The sequence below is a fragment of the Rhodamnia argentea genome, chromosome 1 (assembly GCF_020921035.1).
Source record: "Rhodamnia argentea isolate NSW1041297 chromosome 1, ASM2092103v1, whole genome shotgun sequence".
Lineage (NCBI taxonomy): Eukaryota > Viridiplantae > Streptophyta > Magnoliopsida > Myrtales > Myrtaceae > Rhodamnia > Rhodamnia argentea.
This window is the reverse complement of record NC_063150.1, coordinates 25,124,514-25,146,933: the sequence shown is the minus strand read 5'-3', so window position 1 is coordinate 25,146,933 and position 22,420 is coordinate 25,124,514. Positions and strand designations below refer to the sequence as shown.

General features: G+C 41.9%; 3 protein-coding genes and 1 pseudogene across 3 annotated transcripts in view; 1 reads left to right on the top strand and 3 right to left on the bottom strand.

The window, feature by feature from the left end:
• LOC115728660 (disease resistance protein L6-like) overlaps positions 1 to 22,420 on the top strand; it is a 344,958-nt gene that overhangs the window by 37,968 nt on the left and 284,570 nt on the right. The window lies entirely within an intron of this gene.
• LOC115728663 lies at positions 1,596 to 2,392 on the bottom strand. Its single transcript, XM_048274041.1, has one exon. It carries the CDS (start codon positions 2,267 to 2,269, stop codon positions 1,868 to 1,870), a length of 402 nt encoding a protein of 133 aa, XP_048129998.1. The 5' UTR covers positions 2,270 to 2,392; the 3' UTR covers positions 1,596 to 1,867.
• Positions 7,036 to 10,777, bottom strand: LOC115728662. The gene is made up of 3 exons (XM_048273449.1): positions 8,380 to 10,777; positions 7,740 to 8,244; positions 7,036 to 7,146 (listed from the first exon to the last, which is right to left on the bottom strand). The coding sequence occupies exons 1-2, from the start codon at positions 10,453 to 10,455 to the stop codon at positions 7,798 to 7,800; spliced, it is 2,523 nt and encodes an 840-aa protein (XP_048129406.1). The 5' UTR covers positions 10,456 to 10,777; the 3' UTR covers positions 7,036 to 7,146; positions 7,740 to 7,797.
• LOC115731400 lies at positions 17,889 to 20,531 on the bottom strand (annotated as a pseudogene).

The following is a 22,420-nucleotide window of genomic DNA, read 5'->3' as shown; positions in this document are numbered from 1 at the left end:
CACCACCACTTGTGATGGAATTTATGACATGATAGAGCATAATTGCTCGCCATCTAAATAAAATTGTACATGTTGGTGGCACTTACAAGATAAATCTTTATGCAAGCACTTAATAAATGCATAAAAATGGTCATAGAAGCAAAGATGCCGGATTATTCTACATTCATAACGAATAAATATCGACGGGCCCATTCAAAGTAATTAAAGTTATATAGGCAAAATTTTGTCCAGAAACTTAAAAATGTCGATGCCCAAAACATATTTTGTATTTTCATAGTTTGAGTTATTAATAAATGGAAGAACATCAATGGTTTTAATCTCATTTTCTACAAATAAAAAGATCATATAGTAAAAGATTTGGGCTATTGGCGCTGATTGATGCTTATACTTCTTGTTTAATTTTTATCACCCAATTTTTTTAAACCTCTATAGATATCAACATTTAAGTTATGTGTTTTTTGTTTTGTTAAAACACAATTTTCCATTTCAAATAGCTATAAAATGTGCAGTAAACTATATCACCTCGCCTCACCTTAGACGTCCCTTAATATTCACGATTTGTGACATGGGCGATGGCTGTCGCCCGTGCGCATAATTAAGTAAATATATACATAAAAAATGAATAGTTATGTATAATAGGTGAGTACAAGATGGAGGAAGTAGGGGCAATTCAAGAAATCTAAAAGTGAGATAAAGAGATTGATAAGTAATTTTTTAAGAAATTAATGAGTACAAAAGAGAGTGAGACAAAGGGTAAAATGATGTTTTGACTCAAATATATTTATGATTATTTGAGAGTGTTTGAGCATCTTGGCTTCTTTTATTTCATGAAAACATGAGTGACTTTGAAAAATATTTTTTAAAAAATAATCGCTTATAGAAAAAATTATTTCATCACAAAAATTTAAACATAACTTGTTATTAATAATAATTTTTTATTAATTATTAATTATTTATTTTGAGACAAGTATGTGATTATTTTTAAAGAAATATTTTTTATATTATTTATTTTTCTGCAAAACAAGCAAAGCAAATAATAATAAATCTCTTTTAATTTCTTGCTTGGGGTTAACAGTTTTAATTCAATTTCGTTATTTTCATATCCTTCACCTCCTCCACAGTTTCTTCTTCATTTCCGCAATTCACAGCGACTGAGCTCGCTTGCCGTCAAGACGCTCAATCATCACTCGTAGTTTATGGCATTGCCTTTTGTTTTATGGAGTGAATTATTCAATTGCAAGATCGCTTTTTTCTGGGGTTCTTGTCTCATCCGGTTCAGGGGGTTTCAGAGAAGCGAATAATGCAGATGATTCATGGATTCATGGGGAGATTTCTCTCCTCGTTCACAGAGAAAGCAACGTGTTCTTTCTTTCCTTTTGATTAACTGCAGTTGCGTGATGAATTGCCCTTTGGGGTTCTTGTTCTTGGGTAGTCATTTGAAGATATGTAATTAAAGCCTTGGATTATGTCATAAATCGTCAAGTCTTGGATTCAATGCTAAGTAGAAAGAGATTTGGAAGGAAAGATCTCATCTTTCAAAAGCAGAAGTTGCGAGCTCGGAATCACGGTAAACGCAACACTTGGATGCCTGGATGTTCAGGAGTTAAATTGAAAACTAAAAGAATGTGTGGGTGTATAGTAAACACTTTGCATTTGTTTTGGTAGTAGTACATGTGGTGCGCTGTAAATCGCACAATTTCCGTGCGAACAAATAAGGAAGGTGATCACTTTCAGAAGCGTCTCGTCGGAACTAAGCCGGCCAGATTTGCTAAAGAAGCAATTACCTTTATTTCTTTACAGCTGGGATTAGAGTATGAACTGGCATGCCATGTTTCCATTTGTTGGATAATTTGGCATCATCACTGGGTCAGTAACCCATCGTTTGATCAATCTTGTTCTTCAGCAGCATAAGTGCGGTCTCAACAAGTGAGTGAGCGGTCGTGCCGTGCCTGCTTAGTCCAATGGTGCCAGAGAAAATATTGAAGCTCTCTAGCTCTGATGTCGTATCCAAGACTCCTTCGAGCTCCTCCTCCATGCCCAGATCCCTGAAGATCTGCACATTCGTCGATTTGTCCCTCATCATGCAGATTGCCAGCTCGATAGCAAACCTTCTCATTCTCGGCACATCTATGCGCGGGTTCCGGTGGCTCCTCAGGATCTCGACCAGAGCACAAGCTAATACGGCTTCTCTAAACCCCGCCCTCTTGAAGACAGCAGTGGATTCTTCTGCTGTCATGAACTTGAAAGCATGTGCCGCTAGCCCAACCATTACCTCTTGTAATTTGCCTTCTTCTGATAAGATCGCATTGAGAACATGAGTTTGGAAAATACGGTTAGGTGGGAACAATTAACTTCAGGTTATCGAGATGCTGGCTCACATTCAGTTCTGGCAAAAGAATGCACTTACTGTTGGTGCTGCTGCTGTTACTCCCTTTAGCTGGTTGAAGGACTCTGATCCACTGCACAGATTCCTCAATATTCTTCCAGCGTTAGCACGAAGAAGCGGAATCTCCAATGCTTCTATGAGCCTCTCCACTACATTTAACTTCAAGATTCGATGACAGTTGCTCTTGCTTTCGAAAGCCAGCATTGCCAGGGCTTCTCCAGCCACAATTCTCACATCCCTTTGATCTCCAAGTACTCCTTGTTGGAAGAAAATCTTTAAAGGTTCTTTCAGAATTCCACCGGTTTCGCCTATTCGCTCCGACGCATCATCTTCTTGAGCCAAACTGGTAAGGATCTCAATCACCTTGTTTCTGCAGTTCAGGTTGCTTCTCTCCGCACCGTAGAATATCTCTTATGTTGCTTATAGTGAAGACTGTCTCAGAGATCTCTCTCCGGATATTTTTGCCGGTGGTACCCATTGTGCTTGCCAGCATCTTCATAACCTGTAAGGACCTTTAAACAGTCAAAACCTGCGATGTGGCGACACTCGAGTCCTTCCACATTCTTTCATCAGCATGAGCGAAATCTATGATTTTAGGTAGCAGGCCTCTTATGTTTCCAATTTTTCCACAGTTATCGTGATCAAGGGCTAGTTTCTTCAGAATGAGAAGTCCCAAATTATTGAAAGTCCAGTATTCATAGTCTTCATGGTCAAAGATGATTTTCTTTTTGCCAATTTCATCTGCTGCAGAACTGGGGCTTCTGCTTGTCTGAAGAAGAGATGATATCGATTCCATTGCCCCAGGTATTCCAGTGACCCGAAGGGAGTTTCGCTTTTTCCTGGCTAATTTTGAAACTATTTCTGTGGCGGATAGCCTGATTTCTTCCTCTTGTGGGTCTTTCCAGTTTAAGATCTCCACCAGTCTCTCTATAACTGGCAGAGTTGTTCCAATCTTCTGAAGCGTGTCATCTGAATACTGTTCTTTTATAGAAAACCGATGAAGAATCCTGGCTCCAATGAGCTGCTCATCCGGTGAGTTTGAACTTAAGAGATCCATCGCAAAAGTAGCCATGTCCATTCCCAGGCCATAAAAAATGCTCCCATTAAAACATCTGGAGTAGGAGTCATAGAAATATCTCCGAGTTGAGATCATACCTGAAGCCCCCAGACCGCATTCCTTGTTCACCCCTTCGAGAAGCTTACAGATGACAACCTTCCACTCCCAGTAGACTTTCTCCGTCAAGACGACCAGGGCTTCTGCCAAAGCCAAGGCATAAAAGATGTACAGAGCAGCTTTCTGGTTCCTCTTGTCAGTGTCTCCATCAGCTACCTCTCCAAAATTGTGCTTGATGAGCTTCGTCAATGAAAGCACGATGCAGGCTATCAGAGATGAGAGCTGAAGCCAATAGAGAATCTTGCTGACGTTTCTGGAAAGGAAAACCCACCCGGCATGAGGTACAATAGGAACTTCGGAAGAAGTCCAAATGCGGGTTGGCTTACTTTTCAGTTTCTGCTCTTTGACGTTTATCGCATCTTTAGTTTCAGAAATTTCCCTGCTGTGTTGACTTAGATTCCTCGTAGCAGAGCTTACGGAGCTCAACATATCCTTCACATATTCAATTAGAGCTCTAGAGCTCGATCTGAGTGCTCGGAACCTACTAATTCCAACATCAGCTATCGACCATGTAGACTTGTGTTGCCATTCCAGCTCATGACTCCTGCTAAATATTTGAGCTCCTTCAACTAATAAAATGGTGGTGATGAACCAGAAGTCTGTTTTGTCTAGGGTGACGGCAAAACTCCCCAGGAGTACAACTGTTGCCCATATAAAACCAAGGGTTCCCAGGCCAGTGGCCACTTTTCCCAGAACCGCAAGGCAGAGAGCAAACAGAGTCAGCTTTTTCTCAGGGGCTGGAACAGCCGGCAGTGCAGGGGATACAGAGTTTGCGCTGCTTCCATCTCTCCTACGAGCACTAGTTTGCGGCTCAAAGATTGTGGCGGGTGAAATGATGGTATCGTTTTTCTCCTGAGGCTGAGGAATATCCAGATGAATGCTTTGACCTTCAGCGGAGTTCTTGAACTTCATTTCCTAACCCTGGAATGGCTCAAGAACAGACAGCTTCTTTATACTTCAAATCAGCAGAGTAAAACTTCTGTGTAGAGGTTCAACGGAACCTGAATTCAATTTCCAAAATTTCTCTTTGTGGATTTCCTGGATTGGGATGAGAAAGAGCAGCTATGCCTCTATAAAAGATGGGGGAGGGAGGGAAGAAATGGATCTAGCAGAGGAAAAAAAAAGGTTAAGCAGCTTCTGTTGCCAACTTTCCTGGAAGTTCTGTTGCTCTTGGACCAAATTCCAATACCGTCGGCTTGTTTACTTCTAAAGTTCCATTGCCGAGCTTTCTTGATTGCCCGATGAGGATGTTGAACTCTCTCTCCCCATATCGGAGCAACCTGCTTGGTGACTGCTTTGGCTCGTGTTGAACAAAACTTGTGCAAAAGGGAAGACGTGTTTGACACAATATTGACTCTGCTTGTGGATCATATGCTTTAAGGTGCTGATATTACAACTAATGATCTGTGTCTGAGTTGTATATCGCCATGCACAGCTCTTTGGAAGGCATCCACGTCAACCTTATTTGGTCAACTGTACTATCAAAATTCATATTCATTCGGTCCAGTTTGGAAATCATCGCGTTTATTGTAAGCCAGGCAACTGGGTTATGTCAAAGGTCCAGTCAGGTGGCTATTGCATGATGAGAAATTATTACCATTTACCAGCAACACAAGTGTTGTAATTTTGTATGAAACTTAATTAAATGTCTAAACTTTTTTTTGTTTGCTCACCTGAATGCACCATCTTTTAAATTGTTCACTTGAATGTTATCAGTAATTTGTGTAGCCGAAAAGTCCGACATGACAGATTTCATGCCTCCCATTAAAAGATATTCTCTCTCACACTCTCTTGGAAGTCCCATTGCAATTTCGTTTTTGTCTCCGCCGGCAGATCTTGGGCTACCGGAGCAAGCGTAGTGACAGAGAAGAGAGAACGACTACGGACAACGGAGGAGGAGCGTGATCGTGGTCGTCAAAGTTGGGGGCGGACTATGCTTCTAAGCTGAAGGAAGAGAAGACAGGGCGAGAGTGAGGAAGGGAGAGGGAAAAAGCTTTGTGAATTCTTTTATGGAGCCAGCAGTTTTCAGAAAAGAAAGAGTGAGAGGGGCAGACTCGGTCTTCCAAACAAACGTCTTCGTTTTGTTTGGTCTTGCCACGTCCGATGAAGAACTTTTAACGGTGCACTTCAATTTCGAAAAGCCACATCGGATTCAATATATTCTTTGAGCGTACCCAACCAACGTTAGCCATAACACCGTCGGTGCTGATCATACATATACATTGTTTTCCCTTTATTTTTTTTCTCTTTCTTTTCTTTTTGCCTGTGGCCAGCAAGGGTTGGCCTTGCCTGGGTGAGGGCGAGCACAGGCGAGGGCCCCTCCGCCAAATCTGGCTCGGCCAACACTCGTCTAGGAGATGTTTGGTGAGGCCAATCCTTGACCGGCGAGGCCTGGCGAGGGGGTCTCATTGGCGCCCAATGCGTTATCCAGATTTCCAAAGTTGCCTATTCAGTGCATTACGCCTTCCATGTCAGCGTACGTTCGCTTAGATTTATGTGATGCATTGGGTTCGTGAAGGTATCGATCTATGGGTCCCCTGCGATTTGTATGCGGACATCCTTGGATTGGCAAGAGGCTTCGAGTCATGGCACAAAGGTCTACCTTTCAAATCCGGTCATTTCCAATATTTGATAAACGCTTTACCGTAATATGTCGCATTTAAAAAATGATTTCTTGCACTTTAATTTCTAACAACTTTAAACTTATCATGTCAAATCACTTACAATGTCCGTAGGACGGCCGACGTCTACGTCATTGATTTTCGGTCTAAGTTGGCGGGACGGACTGAATTGGTACCAATATAAAAAGATTTAAAATTAAATTGATGCAATTAAAATATTTAAAATTAAATTGTTATCAATGTAATAAGTTTAAAATTTTGTTTTTGATACTTTTCAGAGATTACCTCCTCGACACCTAAGAACCTTTCCCAACCCACAAACAACCATTTCTCACAAAACAAAAATCACCCAGACGCACAAAACCACAGTGGACATGATCGGAGATAGGAACAGGGAAGGAAATCAAGACTTGGACATGATTTTGCTCCAATCCTACAACTCACTGACGGTGGCGGAGGCTGGGATAAAGCGGTCAAGATATTCCGAGGTCGGAGGTAAGTTGGATTGTTGTTGCCATTAATCTGCCGATCATCGTGATCAGCTGGATTGTTATTCGCCATTAATGGTCACTGCTGGATTTTATGAAAATGTTCCATTCCTTTTTTTTTTTTTGGTTAACTCAAGTTTAAGGATAACATTAGATAATATTTTTATAAAATTCAGGAATTAAATCGAATATCTATCAAAATTTTAAAGAACATATTGAATAAATTAAAAATTTGTGAATCATATTATACTTTTAATTCAAGTTCAGAAATTATATGGAATAAATTTAAACTTAAGAGGGTACGACGGATTACGCTAAAAGTTCAGGACCATTTATACGTTTACCTATTCAGTCCCCCCACTGTTCCGTTTCCTTCCTTGCCTCCAGCATTTCTTATTGATTTTCGCAGTTCACGGCGACCGAGCTCGCTCTCCGTCAAGACGCTCAATCCTCGCTCAGTCTCGGCTCCGAAGCTCCCTGACATGTATGCATCACAAAAACGTCTCGGTTCTCTCACTTTATGAGCTTAGTTCATTCGCTTTTTCGCCTTGTAGAGTCAGCTGTTCAGCTGCAAGTTCCCATTTTCTCTTTGGTTCTTACCTCGTCCTGTTTAAGGGGCTTCAGAGAAGCGAATGGTGCGGATAAATTATGGGCTCATCGTGAGATTTCCTTCCGTCGTGTGATGAATTAATTGCCTTCTGGTGTTCTTGTTATTGGTGTAGGCATGTTGAATATAGGTAACGATCGAATTGAAGTATGTCGTCCTTAAGTCTTTGATTCGCTGCTAAGTAGAAAAAGATTTGGAAGGAAAAATCTGGTCTTTTCATAGCAGAAGTAGGGAGCTCAGAATCACGGTATATGCAACGCTTGGATGCTTTAATGTTCAGTAGTTAAATCGAAATGCAAAAGAATGTGTGGATGTATGTACACATCTTGCATATGTTTCGGTAGTAGTACACGCAGTGTGCTGTAAATGGCACAAATTTCGTGTGAACAAACAAGGAAGGTGATAACTTTCAGAAGCATTTCATCAGACTTAAGTTAGGCGGGATTGCTAAAGAAGCAATTACCTTTATTTCTTTGCTTCTGGAATTCCCATTTGTTGGATAATTTGGCATCATCACTTGCTTAGTAATGTAGCGGTTGATCAAACCTGTTCTTCAGCAGCATAAGTGCGGCCTCAACAAGTGAGTGAATGGTTGTGCTGTGCCTGCTTAGTCCAATGGTGCCAGAGAAAAAATTGAAGCTCTCTAGCTCTGACGTCGTATCCAAGACCCCTTCAAGTTCCTCCTCCATGCCCAGATCCCTGAAGATCTGCACATTAGTCGATTTGTCCCTCATCATGCAGATTGCCAGCTCGATAGCAAACCTTCTCATTCTCGGCACTTTTATGTGTGGGTTCCGGTGGCTCCTCAGGATCTCGACCAAAGCGCAAGCTAATTCGGCTTCTCTAAACCCTGCCCTCCTGTAGACGGCGGTGGATTCTTCTGCTGTCATGAACTTGAAAACATGTGCCGCTAGCCCAACCATTACCTCTTGTAGTTTGCCTTCTTCTGATAAGATTGCATTGAGAACCTGATTAAGGAAATATGGTTAGGTGGGAACAGTTAATTCCATTCTCACTTGGACTACTTAAACTCGCACATAACTGCCCCTTCCGGTTATGTAGATGCCGGCTCAGGTTCAGCTTTTGCAAAAGAATGCACTTACTATTGGTGCTGCTGCTGTTACTCCCTCTAGCTGGTTGGAGGACTCTGGTCCACTGTAAGTGCACAGATTCCTCAAAATTCTTCCAGCATTAACACGAAGAAGCGGAATCTCCAATGCTTCTACGAGCCTCTCCACTACATTTAACTTCAAGATTCGATGACAGTTGCTCTTGCTTTCGAAAGCCAGCATTGCCAGGGCTTCTCCGGCCACGATCCTCACATCCCTTTGTTCTTCCGGTACTCCTTGTTGGAAGAATATCTTTAACAGTTCTTTCAGAACTCCACCAGTCTCTCCTATTCGCTCCGAGGCATCGTCTTCTAGTGCCAAACTGGTAAGGATCTCAATACCTAGTTTCTGCAGTGCCGGTCGCTTCTCTCCACGTCGTAGAATATCTCTTATGTTGCTTATGGTGAAGACTATCTCAGAGATCTCTCTCGGAATATTTTTCCCGGTGGTACCTGTTGTGCTTGCCAGCCTCTTCATAAGCTGTAAGGACCTTTTAACATTCAAAACCTGCGATGTGGTGACACTTGAGTCCTTCAATGTTATTTCATCAGCATGAGTGAAATCTACGATTTTAGATAGAAGGCCCCTTGTGTTTCCAATTTTTTCGCAGTTATCATGATCGCGGGCTAGTTTCTTCAGAATCAGAAGTCCCAAATTATTGAAAGCCCAGTAGCCATAGTCTTCATGGTCAAAGATGGTTTTCTTTTCGCCAATTTCGTCTGCTGCAGAACTGGGGCTTCTGTTTGTCTGGAGAAGAGATGATATCGATTCCATTGCCCCGGGTATTCCAGCGACACGAAGGGAGTTTTGCTTTTTCCCGGCTAATTTGGAAACTATTTCTGCAGCTGATAGCCTGATTTCTTCCTCTTGTGGGTCTTTCCAGTTCAAGATCTCCACCAGTCTCTCTATAACTGGCAGACTTGTTCCTATCTTCTGAAGCGCGTCATCTGAAAACAGTTCTTTTGTAGAAATTCGGTGAAGAATCCTGGCTCCCATGAGCTGCTCATCTGGTGAGTTTGAAAATAAGAGATCCTTCGCAAAAGTCACCATATCCATTCCCAGGCCATCAAAAATGCTCCCATTAATACATCTCGAATAGGAGTCGTAGAAAAATCTCCGAGTCGCGATCATACCTGATGCCCCCAAATCACGTTCCTCATTCACCCCTTCGAGAAGCTTACAGATGACAACCTTCCACTCCCAGTAAACTCTCTCTGTCAGGACGACCAGAGCTTCTGCCAAAGCCAAGGCATAAAAGATATACAGAGCAGCTTCCATGTTCCTCTTGTCAGTGTCTCCTTCAGCTAGCTCACCAAAATTATGCTTGATGAGCTTCATCAATGAAAGCACGACGCAGGCTATCGCAGACAAGAGCTGGAGCCAATAGAGAATCTTGCTGACGTTTCTCGAATGGAAAAAGCACCCTGCATAAGGTACAATAGGAACTTCGGAAGAAGTCCAAATCCGGGTCGGCTTCTGTTTCAATTTCTGCTCTCTAACATATGTCGCATCTGTAGTTTCGGAAATATCCCTGATGTGTTGACTTTGCTTCCTCGTAGCAGGGCTTACGGGGCTCAACATATCCTCCTTCACGGATTCAACTGGAGCTCTAGCGCTCCATCTTAGCTCTCGGAAGCTGCTAATTCTGGCATCATCTATTGACCATGTGGACTGGTGCTGCCATACCAGCTCATGACTCCTGCTGAATATTCGAGCGCCTTCAATTAATAAAATGATGGTGATGAGCGGGAAGTCGGTTTTGTCTAGGGAATCGGCAAAGCCCCCCAAGAGCACAACCGTCGCCCAGATGAAACCAAGGGTTCCCAGGCCAGTGGCCGCTTTTTCGAGAACTGCAAGGCGGAGAGCAAACAGAGTCAGCTTTTTCTCGGGGGCTGAAACAGCTGGCAGCGCAGGGGAAACAGAGTTTCCGCTGCTTCCTTCTCTCCTACCATCACTAGTTTGCGGCTCAAAGATTGTGGCGGGTGAAATGATGGTTTCATTTTCCTTCTGAAGCTGAGGAATATCCAGATGAATGCTGCTTTGACCTTCAGCGGAGTTCTTGGCCTTCATTTCGCAGTCTGGAGTGGCTCAAGAACAGACTCCTCTTTTTACACGTCAAACCAGCTGAGGAAAACTTATGTCTGGCGCTTCAATGGAAACTGATTTCAATTTCCAGAAATTCTGTTTATGAATTTCCTGGATTGGGATGAGAAAGTGGAGCTATGCCTCTATAAAAGTAACGGTTAGGCAGCTTATATTGCCAACTTTCCTGGATGTTGTCTTGTTCTTGGACGAAATCCTATTTCGCCCGCACGTTTGTGGATGAGCTTTCTCGTTGCCCGATGAAGATCCAGTACTCGCTTTCCATGGCAGCGGCGCATTTGCTGCTTGGTGACTGCTTTGGAGACTCTCTGTGCATGTCTCATTTGGTCAACTGTACTATTATAATTCATAATCGTTAAGGTCCAGTTTGCAAATCACCACGTTACTTGTGAGCAACGAGATCTTTCTTCCTTATCCAAGGAGTTCGTTACGTCAAAATTTAGTAATGTGTTTCGTATCCGAATGATCATGCAGGAATTAATGTCATATTATCTTACCTGACCGGCCCATTCTCGGATTTCCACGGCCGCTTGCTTGCTCCTCGACGATTCTTTCGATGTCATGTCAAGCGCAGTTGGGCATTTAGATTGTAGCTTGCTGGATATGTCTTATCCAATGTATTCATCTCGAGTCAAGAGGACCACACAAATGGTTCCCTGCTTTGTGTTAGGGGTCCAGCCAGGTGGGTATTGCGTGATAAGAAATCATTGCCATTCGCTCGTAAAAATTCGAAAACCTAAGAACCATTTACCTGAAAAAAGGAAACTATCATTTGTGCAGTCATTAAAACGAAGAAAAAGTGAGTGGCCAGTTGAAAAATGGATAGATAGAATAAGGTCTTAAAGTGAGGTCCATTTATCAAAAGAGAACCCAGAATTGACGTTGTTTCAAATAAGAGCTTGAAGTGGTCAAATCAATTTCGAATAATAGCTTGGGCTGAGCCAAATGTTCGCCTACAGGGGAGCAAGCGATTTTTCCAATAGCTAGAATAGGGGCACTTCTGTCCATAATGACATCCAAAACAAAAAACAAAAAGTTGCGTGGCCCTAAATTTCTTCTCATCTTCTAGATCCCTGCACCTTCGCATCCCTCATCGTGCTTCAGCTTCGATACCGAGATCCAAGTTTGACATTCACTGCAAACTAGAAGAGGTAATATGGGTCACAAACCTATTTATCAACTCAGTTTTAGTGGGCCCACATTGAATGTGAGTCACTTAAAATTTTAAAAATTTGTCAAAATGGGTTGAAATGTTAAAGCCTAAATTTATGTGGGTCTAATATGGGTTTGATGCGGACCAAATATTCAACCCATTTAACTTGAACCCAAAATATATGTAACCTGTGAAGGTATGACATCCTGTATTCAGACTTGCTTTTGAAGTTTTAAATGAATGAAATGTCTTATTGATGCATTTCAGCTAAATCTCACTCATAATTGGTCCATATTGAGCAGACTAACCAAATGGGAATAGCTACCTAGGACTAGGAAAATCAAGTACGTGGACCTAAGAACTTGATCCTGGATTTACTTTTTGGACATGAAAATTGTCGAAGGAATATTTTGGACCAATATAGGCCGATTCTAGAATAGTTAAGGAACGATTTGGATAATACCCTATGCTTGGATCACGGGTGATTCCGTTTGACCTCGTGTGGGTTACGAACGCCCTTAAATTATTTTTTAGCAATCGTGTCCATCGGGACTAGTAATTGACCCTCGCAATTGAATGACAACCAAATTCGCCATGGCTCGAGAAATTCTTAAATGTGATATTAATCACGGGTCAATACGCGTAACTCCTAAAAGCAGCCCGTTAGTTTGAGATAAGCTGAAATTTCAATTAATCGAGATTGATCGCGAATCGGACTTCGAAATTAAACGTCGGACCTTCAGGGGTTCCAATAATTAAATTTTGGACGTTTCCTCATCCGGAGTACAATTTCTTCGCAATTCGCCCCAAAGTGTTCGGGAAAATAAAATTTGAATTGGAAATGAGAAATGACCCATTTACCTTTGGAAAATATCTATTTTTCCACTTTGGCCAAAAGACATTTCGGTCAAATCACCCCCATAGCCGAAATTGACTGGTCCATGTTGATGGAAATTACCAACTTGCCCTTCTTGAGTTTTTAGACCAAAATATCCACTCCCAAAATATCCTAACCTATTATATTGATGATTTTTATCATCTTCTTCATAAAATTTCTTGAAGCTTTCTCTCACTACCCTCTCTCTCTACTTGGCCGAATTTCCTTTGCCCTACCACCACCACCACCGAAATTTCCTCAAGTCATCATCGGCCTCACCTTGAATCACCAAAGCCGAGCTACCACCTTTGAACCGCCCGGAGTCGCCGGATCTCCGTGGAACCACCCCGGCCGAGAGGAATCGCCGGAGCCGCCGTTTGGGGTCAAATTTCTCTCAACTCTTACCAAAGGATTTGCTAGATTTTTGAGATAGATAGTTTCTAATTTTGGGTTAGGTAACTAGGATGCTAATGGATTATAGCATTGTGTAGTTTTGATGAAAAATTGTTGGATTTGTGCTTGGAGTTGCTTTGGCTGAAAATTTGGGGGAGAAGAGAGAGAGTTTGTGTTCTTAAAGTGAATAGTGATCCATGATTGGATTTGGATGGTCAAGATTGAAAGTTGCTTTATGCTAGTTGATCGTACGGCTACGATTGAATTCCGCTTTATGATACTGTAATCGTTCGACTTATATTGAATCTTGCTTTATGAAGATTAATCGTGTGGTGGAGATTAATTGTACGTTAGGATATTTAAATCGTACGGTCCCAATTAATTGCCACATTAGCATAATTTAACTGTATGGTATGTATTAATTGTACGTTAGTATAATTTTGATCGTACGGTGATTATTAATTGCTACATTAGCATAATTTTAATAGTATGACATAGATTAATTTTTGTGGTAGCATAAATTAATCGTGTGGTCCGATTGACCGACGGGTTGAGTGTGATTTAATCGGGTGGTCCCGATTTATTATTTATTCAACGTGAGTGAATCATGTGGTCCCGATCGAATATTTATTTAGTATAATTAAATCGAGTGGTCTCGATTGAGCAGTTGAGAAAAATTAGAAAGATCGTGTGGTCCCGATCTTTTATTAGAGAAAATTGGTGAGATTGTATGGTCTCAATCTGCTAATCGAAAAAATTTAGCAAGCTCATGTGATGAAAATGGATCGATCGGGAGGCGTCTATGAGACCGTGTGGTATGTGAAGAAGCGATTGAGGAATTATTGTTATTATATGGTCTTTATGTGGAATAATTGAGAGAAGTGTGGAATTTTTACCCTGAAGAGTTATGACGCGGGGTTCATATTTATAAGACCATATTTTATCCTGAGGCGTTAAACGTGGGGTTACGTGTATTATTTTATCCTGAGGCGTTAAACGCGGGATAATAACTTGAGGCGTTATTACGCGGATTATAGTGACCTGAGGCATTATTACATGGGTCGGGATTATATAATGGCCTGAGGTGTTATTACGCCGGTCTGTCCAATTATATTATAGCTTGAGGCATTAAACGCAGGTATTGGAGTAACGTGGAATTTTTATATTATAGCCTGAGGTGTTAAGCGCGGGCATTGGGGTAACGTGGAATTTTTATGAGGATGTAGCAAGTTGGGAGAAGAATGACGTGTATCATGGAATTTATTCTGTGAATTATTGATGGTGAGAGGAATTGTTAAGAATTATTGACCTAGGACGTGTTCAAAGGCATTGGCGCCCTGATTTACAATTAGAGACTTTCTTACCGAGATTTATTCTCACCCCGTCGTGGACTCTCCTTTTTCGGACCCTCTGCCTCAACAATGAATGATCCGCCTCGGAGATTTGGAATCCCCCGAGACATGGAGACGGTGGTGACAGAATATCCGGTGGGGGAGGATAAGGTTTATTATAGGCACGCTACTACTATCCGGGTGGACACAGAAGAGCTCTATTAGAAGCCCCACACGTACATGCTGTGGGCGTACCGCCACGGGGATATGTTGGTGGGATCCTTAAGGGGTTTTGATATCCCCTACGATGGAGTTGGGGAATGGGACCCCATTAATGCTGCACCTCCAGACGGCGTAGTGGTGCACCCCGATCTTGGACTTGAAGGCTTGGAGCCCGACCCGGAGGTCTTGGTGCCGGAAGAGAATGGGGAAGTCGTAGAACTGTTTGATGCGGAGCAGCCACCTGAGGTCGATGAGGAGGAGCAAGAAGCTATAGATTCTATAGTTGATGATAACGAGGATGAGGCCTAGGGTAGTTAGCCTCTTAACTTTTGTTGAGGGTTTTCTCACATAGTCATAGACTTGTACAGTGGCCTCCGAAGCATTAGGTTTGACTGCTGTAATAGATATGTGTATATGTATATAAGTTTGCTTTTACCGTCCCAAGTCATCGTGTTTTGTTTGTTTATGTACGGGGAATGGTTGTTACTTCCGCGCAAATTTGTTGGCCTTTGGATCCTGGAGAACTGTACATAAGCGTGGCCAGGTGGGATGTCAACGAGGCGGCGGGGTTACGGTTGTGACAGAAGGCCTTGGGCAAACCTCGAGCTCGTCGAGATCGGGTCGTTTGTAGTCCGTCGCCGGTTGCCTTCTGCCGATTGCTGGTGCTCGACGTCGGCCGTCATCGACCACCACTAGTCGTCGGCCGTTGCCCGTCGACGAAGACCCTTGCCAAACGTAAAAGAAAAAGCAAAGTAAAAAATGGAAAAAAATCAGATTTTTTTTAAATTATAAAAAATTGGTCACAGTATTTTAACAATATATTTTTTTTTAAAAGTGTCACACACGCAGTCTCGGAACATGAAGATGGGCAGATATTTTGTGGTTTTTGGATTTTAGGAATTGCAAATTATTCAGATTTTTTTTTTGGACGAAAGTACCCTATTTCGATCACTAGAAAAATCACTTGCTCGTCGTGCCGCAAACTAGATCTTCATTTGAAATAAAGTCTATGTAGGCGATCTTTTGGAAAAATAGTTATACTTCATCCTACTATTTGAAATTTTCGAGAAAAGTATACTAAAAGTGTCATAACTTGTGTACGGCGTTCACTTGAGTGCCATAACTTTCAAAACGTTCACTTGCCATAACTTTCAAAAATCGTTCACTTGAGTACTACGTCGGAGCAAAATCATTCACTTGAGTGCTATAGTAACTTTTTCGGCGTGCCACGTCAGCTTTCCGGCGTCTACGGTAACTCTTCCGGCATGCTACAATAACTTTTTCGGTGTCTACAGTAACTTTTCCGGCTGTCACGTCAACATGGCACTTAAGCGAACGATTTTTAAAAGTTATGGCACTTAAGTGAACATTTTGAAAGTTATGGTACTCAAGTGAATGCCGTACAAAAATTATGGCACTTCTAGTGTACTTTTTCCGAAATTTTCCGTCGGAAAATTGGAAGTGGCTTAATTTAGAATATTTGAAAACGACTAAAAAATATGTTTTTTGCTTGAATATATAGTGAAGTCGGGCGACTGTTGCAGCGACTGAGTTCGCTCACCATCAAGACTCTCAATCCTCACTCATCGCAGCTCCAAAACTTCCCGATTCTTGTTCTTGAGGCATCGATGAATTGCCTTTTGGGATTCTTGTTCTTGTGTAGTCACTTGAGAATTTGTTATGATCGCGTTGGACTATATCATCCTTAAGTATTGATTCGCTTCTAAGTAAAACAGGATTCGCAAGGAAAAATCTAATATTTTAGCAGCAGAACTAATGAGCTCTAGAGGTGAGCAGTTTTTGGTCCGGTTCGGTTCTCCTCAAGAATCAGGAACCCGTGGTCCGGTTTCCAATTTTCAGGACCGGGGACCCGACCGGTGGTCTTGGGAACCGGGAACCGGGAACCTATAATAAACTGTAGAATTTCATTTTGTCCCTTCCATTCCCAAATGAAAGAACAGAAGCCATGTATTTGAATAAGAACATTGAAAGCACACCCAAAGGAAACTAGCCATGTACTTGAGAGAGGCCACGGGAAACATTAGATAAGATTTAGGATTAGGTTTAAAATTTTTTTAAAAATAATTAAAATTGATCGGTCCAATCCGTGTGGTTTGGTCCGATTCAGTCCCATATCCTCGAAACCAGAAACCGGACCGCCCGGTCACAAGTTTCATTTTTAAGGATGGGGAACCGGATCACTACCCTCTAGAACCGGGAATCAGACCACCAGTCCTAACAATTTCCGATCCGATCGGTTTGATTTGCTCACTCATAGTGAGCTCGGAGTCACGTTATATGCAACACTTGGATGCTTCCATGTTCAGGAGTAAAATTTAAAAATAAACGAATGTTTGGGTGTATGTGCACTTCTTCTTGCACATGTTTAGGTAGCAGCACACCTGGGGTGCTGTAAATTGCGCAAATTCCGCAGGAACAAACAAGGAAGGTGATAACTTTCCGAAGCATTTCATCATACTTATGCCGGGCGGTAGTTGGTAAAGAAGCAATTCCCTACATCTGGTTGTCTAGATTTCTAGTCAAGATAAGATTGAATAGAATAAGATAGTAAATCTAGGAATTGTGCTATATCCTATCCATTACTTAGTAAATCATAATATTAAAGCCATATATTTTCTCATCCTATTTTGTTTATTGTTTGGTATGAATTTGACATGTTAGTGTAAATTAACCTAAAAGTTACATAAATGAAGATGGTGATAATCTATCAGGACACTCTTATCTACTTCATTTTTGTTAGTTATATTTTATTATTTTCCCTTCTCTTTTTTAAAATTATTTTCCTTTTTTCCCTTCCATTATTCCCTAATAAAATTTTACTTAATATTAAACTGTATTAATATTCCTAAAATGCATAAAATATGTAATAAATATAAAAATAAATACTACATCTATTAAATTTATAATGTGAGATAGAAAGAAATTCGTATATAAGTAAACATACGAATAAATAATGATGAATGGTTGTTATTTGTTTTGTTATTTTAAATTTCTTTTTCTTTTTTTTGGGTTGGAGAATTTCTTATACTAGAATTCAAAGATTATTCACATTCTAATACTAACGAGCTTCCCCAACCATTGAACCAAACAACCCGGCATCAATAGCTCTCTCTCTTTCCATGGGAAACTGTTACTAAAACAATGACTTTCGCATCATGAATATTAGAAATTCTATCTACCTTTATTCCATCTCTCGTATGAGATAATTTTATTCGGGTAATATCCTTTCTTATATCTCGCTTTATCTTGTCCTGGGCAGGTACCAAACATAGGATACAACTGAATTTTATTCTACCAAACGCAGCCTTTATTTCTTTACCTGGTATTGGAGACTACATAGCATACCTTCTTGTTTCCCATTTGGTGGATAATTGGCATCATCACTTGCTCAGTAACCCATCCGTCAATCAAACCTCTTCTTCAGCAGCACAAGTGCGGTCTCAACAAGTGAGTGAATGGTCGTCCTGTGCCTGCTTAATCCAATGTTGCCAGAGAAAATATTGAAGCTCTCTAGCTCTGATGTCGTATCCAAGACTCCTTCAAGCTCCTCCTCCATGCCCAGATCCCTGAAGATCTGCACATTCTTCAATTTGTCCCTCATCATCCAGATTGCCAGCTCGATAGCAAACCTTCTCATTCTTGGCACCTTTATATGTGGATTCCTGTGGCCCCTCAGGATCTCGACCAAAGCGCAAGCTAAGTCGGCTTCTCTGAACCCTGCCTCCTCGAAGACAGCGGTGGATTCTTCTGCTGTCATGAACTTGAAAGCATGTGCCGCTAACCCAACCATCACCTCTTGTAGTTTGCCTTCTCCTGACAAGATTGCCTCGAGAACCTGAGTTGAGGAAAGATGGTTACGTAGGAACAATTAATATCATTCTCTCTAGGACTACTTAAACTCACACATAACTGCCCCTTCCGGTTATCTAGATGCCGGCTCAGGTTCAGCTTTCACAAAAGAATGCACTTACTGTTGGTGTCACTGCTGTTACTCCCTTTAGCTGGTTGAAGGACTCTGGTCCACTGTAAGTGCACAGATTCCTCAAAATTCTTCCAGCATTAACACGAAGAAGCGGAATCTCCAATGCTTCTAGGAGCCTCTCCACTACATTCGACGTCAAGATTCAATGACAGTTGCTCTTGCTTGCGAAAGCCAGCATTGACAGGGCTTCTCCGGCCACGTTCCTCACATCCATTTGATCTTCCAGTACTCCGTGTTGGAAGAAAATCTTTAACAGTTCCTTCAGAACTCCGCCGGTCTCTCCTATTTTCTCCGACACATCGTCTTCTAGTGCCAAACTAGTAAGGATCTCAATACCTAGTTTCTGCAGAACCGGCCATTTCTCTCCATATCGTAGAATATCTCTTATGTTGCTTATGGTGCAGACTATCTCCGAGATCTCTCTCGGAGATTTTTCCCTGTGGTAGCCGTTGTGCTTGCCAGCATCTTCACAACCTGTAGGGATCTTTTAACAGTCAAAACCTGCGATGTGGTGACAGTTGAGTCCTTCAATATTCCTTCATCAGCATGAGTGAAATCTATGATTTTGGAAAGAAGGCCCCTAGTGTTTCCAATTTTTCCACAGTTATTGTGATCACGGACTAGTTTCTTCAGAATGAGAAGTCCCAAACTATTGAAAGTCCAGAATCCATATTCTTCATGGTCCAAGAAGATTTTGTTTTCGCCAATTTCATCTGCTGTAGAACTGGGGCTTCTGTTTGTCTGGAGAAGGGATAATATCGATTCCATTGCCCCGGGTATTCCGGTGACCCGAAGGGAATTTTGCTTTTTCCCGGCTAATTTGGAAACTATTTCTGCAGCTAATAGCCTGATTTCTTCCTCTTGTGGGTCTTTCCAGTTTAAGATATCCACCAGTCTCTCTATAACTGGCAGACTTGTTCCTATCTTCTGAAGCGTGTCATCTGAAAACTGTTCTTTAGTAGAAAACCGGTGAAGAGTCCTGGCTCCCATGAGCTGCTCATCCGGCGAGTTTGAACATAAGAGGTCCATCGCAAAAGTCACCATGTCCATTCCCAGGCCATCAAAAATGCTCCCATTAAGACATCTTGAATAGCAGTCGTAGAAAAATCTCCAAGTCGAGATCATACCCGAAGCCCCCAGGTCGCATTCCTCATTCACCCCTTCGAGAAGCTTACAGATGACAACCTCCCACGCGCAGTAAGCTTTCTCTATCAGGAAGACCAGAGCTTCAGCCAAAGCCAAGGCATAAAAGAAAATCAGAGCAGGTTTCCGATTTCTCTTGTCCGTATCTCCTTTAGCTACCTCACCATAATTGTGCTTGATGAGCTTCGTCAATGAGAGCACGACGCAGGCTATTGCAGATAAGATCTGGAGCCAGTGGAAAATCTGGCTGATGTTTCTCGAAAGGCAAACCCACCCTCCATAAGGTAGAATAGGAACTTCCGAAGAAGTCCAAATCCGGGTGGGCCTCCTTTTGAATTTCTGCTTTCTAATGTTTTTCGCATCTGTAGTTTCAGAAATTTCCCTGCTGCGTTGACTTTGCTTCCTCGTAGCAGAGCTCACGGGACTGAACATATTCTGCATGGATTCAACTAGAGCTCTAGAGCTCGATTTGAGCGCTTGGAAGCTGCTCATTCCGGCATCAGCTATTGACCAAGTGGACTGGTGTTGCCATTCCAGCTCATGACTCCTGCTGGATATTCGAGTTCCTTCAATTAATAAAATGATGGTGATGAACCAGAAGTCGGATTTCTCTAATGTAACGGCAAAGCCCCCCAGGAGCACAACCGTTGCCCAGACGAAACCAAGGTATCCCAGGGCAGTGGCCACTTTTTCGAGAACCGCAAGGCGGAGTGCAAACAGAGTAAGCTTTTTCTCTGGGGCCAGAACAGCCGGTAATGTGGGGGAAACAGAATGTCCACTGCTTCCATCTCTCCTTCCAGCACTAGTTTTCGGCGCAAAGATTGTAGCGGGTGAAATGATGATTTCATCTTTCTTCTGAAGCTGAGGAATATCTAGATGAATGCCGCTGCTTTGACCTTCAGCACTGTTCTTGGCCTTCATTTTGCAGTCTGGAGAAGCTCAAGAACAGTAGCTTCGTTTTACATCAAATCAGCTGGGGAAAGCTTCTATCTAACGGTACGAAGTTGTAATGAATGATGTGGCTCTCGGTTCTATATTGCCATGCGCAGTTCCTCTTGAGGCATTGACTTCAATATCGGGGAAAAGTACACCGGAAGTGTTATAACTTTTGTACGGCGTTCACTTGAGTGCCATAACTTTCAAAACGTTCACTTAAGTGCCATAATTTTTAAAAAACGTTCACTTGAGTGCCATGTTGACGTGGTAGTCGGAAAAGTTACTGTAGATACCGGAAAAGTTACTGTAGCACGCCGAAAAAGTTATTGTAGCACGCCGGAAAGATGACGTGGCACGCCGAAAAGCTAACGTGGCATGCTTGAAAAGTTACTGTAGCACTCAAGTGAACGATTTTGTTCCGACGTAGCACTCAAGTCAACGATTTTTGAAATTATGGCACTTAAGTGAACATTTTGAAAGTTATGGCACTCAAGTGAATGCCGTACACAAGTTATGACACTTCTAGTGTACTTTTCCCTCAACATCGATGAACGTAGGTTGAACCTTTGAAGTCTCCTTTTTCTTCTGGTCTCCCGCTGCATGAGAGTCGTTGGCCAACTGTACTATTATAAAGTATAATGAAATCTCCACATCACCTCTAAACAACTGGGTCGTCTCCTTTTTAAAGCAGTTGGTTAAGGAACCAATTATTTTAAGATCTTAACACTTTTGTGTGCCTAATAATTTAGTAATGTTGTGTCATATCGGCATACCATGCAAGGAGTGAGATTACAATCTCTTACGTGACCGCATATTTTTTGGATTTCCACGGCAACCTGCTTGCTCAATGACGATTGTTTCAATGTCATGCAACGCGCGGTTGAGGCATTTGTTTTTGTACCTCTGAAAATCTACGAAAACATTGTTATGTGTGACCTTATTAAAATGACAAAAACATTATTTTGGTGACGCATTATTCACCTAATCTTTACCTAAAGGGCGGTGGCTCTTCACTGTGCTTACTTTTGCTTGTTGTGATTGTGAAACACACGACTTTGTGTTTAACCTTTTTTTTTTTCTTTGATGTTTTCTTTTGGGAGTGTTCCTCAGCGGATAGCAAGTTAAAAGCGTTTTAACTTAGGATTAGTGCAAGATGTTGACTTTCCTTTGCCAACCCATTGCTCTGCTAGCATGAAAAAACTTGGCGTATGATTTTCTGAATCTAGCGATAAAAATCTTCTCAATGTGCGGTTGCTAAGCAAATGGACTACAAGACAAGCAAAACAGAATTTGTACCCACATCAAAAAACAAAAACTTTAAAAGCTTTTCAAGCAAGAATGCTGAGTGAAGAGGGCCTTGAGGGTCATAGTGTATTGTGAACATAGTTCTTGACTTTAATAGCAAGTTGAGCGAGAATTCATCCTAAATCCTTGTTGGCGTTTCGAAATCCTTCGACGAGGCCCAAGCGTATGGATCTTGGCCCAAAAGAAAGGGTTGGAGCTCGGACGGGTCGCAAACGCGAGAATTTTTTATCGAACTTAATCCGTTCGTTTTCTAATAAGGAGTTCTAGATCGATTTTGGACAGAGAGTGTCAAATGCGAAAAATACTTATATTGACACAAGAGGCGTGATACAGACTCTTGATAATTCGACAGCCCACTCATTCGACATTGAAACGAACTTCGACACACTAGGACTTGGATTTGACTCCGGAATTTAATCAAAGAGGCCGGACCAAATTGTAGAACACAATGCCAGAATTTAATCGATGACACTGGACGGGGGATGTAGGACACAATACCGGAATTTAATCAACTGTATTGGACGAGATAGGCGATGAGTTCAACCTCGAAATTGAAACGACGGTGCTGA

Coding starts and splice junctions, on each gene's coding strand:
- LOC115728663 (XM_048274041.1), bottom strand. CDS start 2,269: ATGGTTGGGCTAGCGGCACATGCTTTCAAGTTCATGACAGCAGAAGAA.
- LOC115728662 (XM_048273449.1), bottom strand. CDS start 10,455: ATGAAGGCCAAGAACTCCGCTGAAGGTCAAAGCAGCATTCATCTGGAT. Junction 8,245..8,379: donor TAACAGCAGCAGCACCAATA/GTAAGTGCATTC, acceptor TTCCTTAATCAG/GTTCTCAATGCAATCTTATC.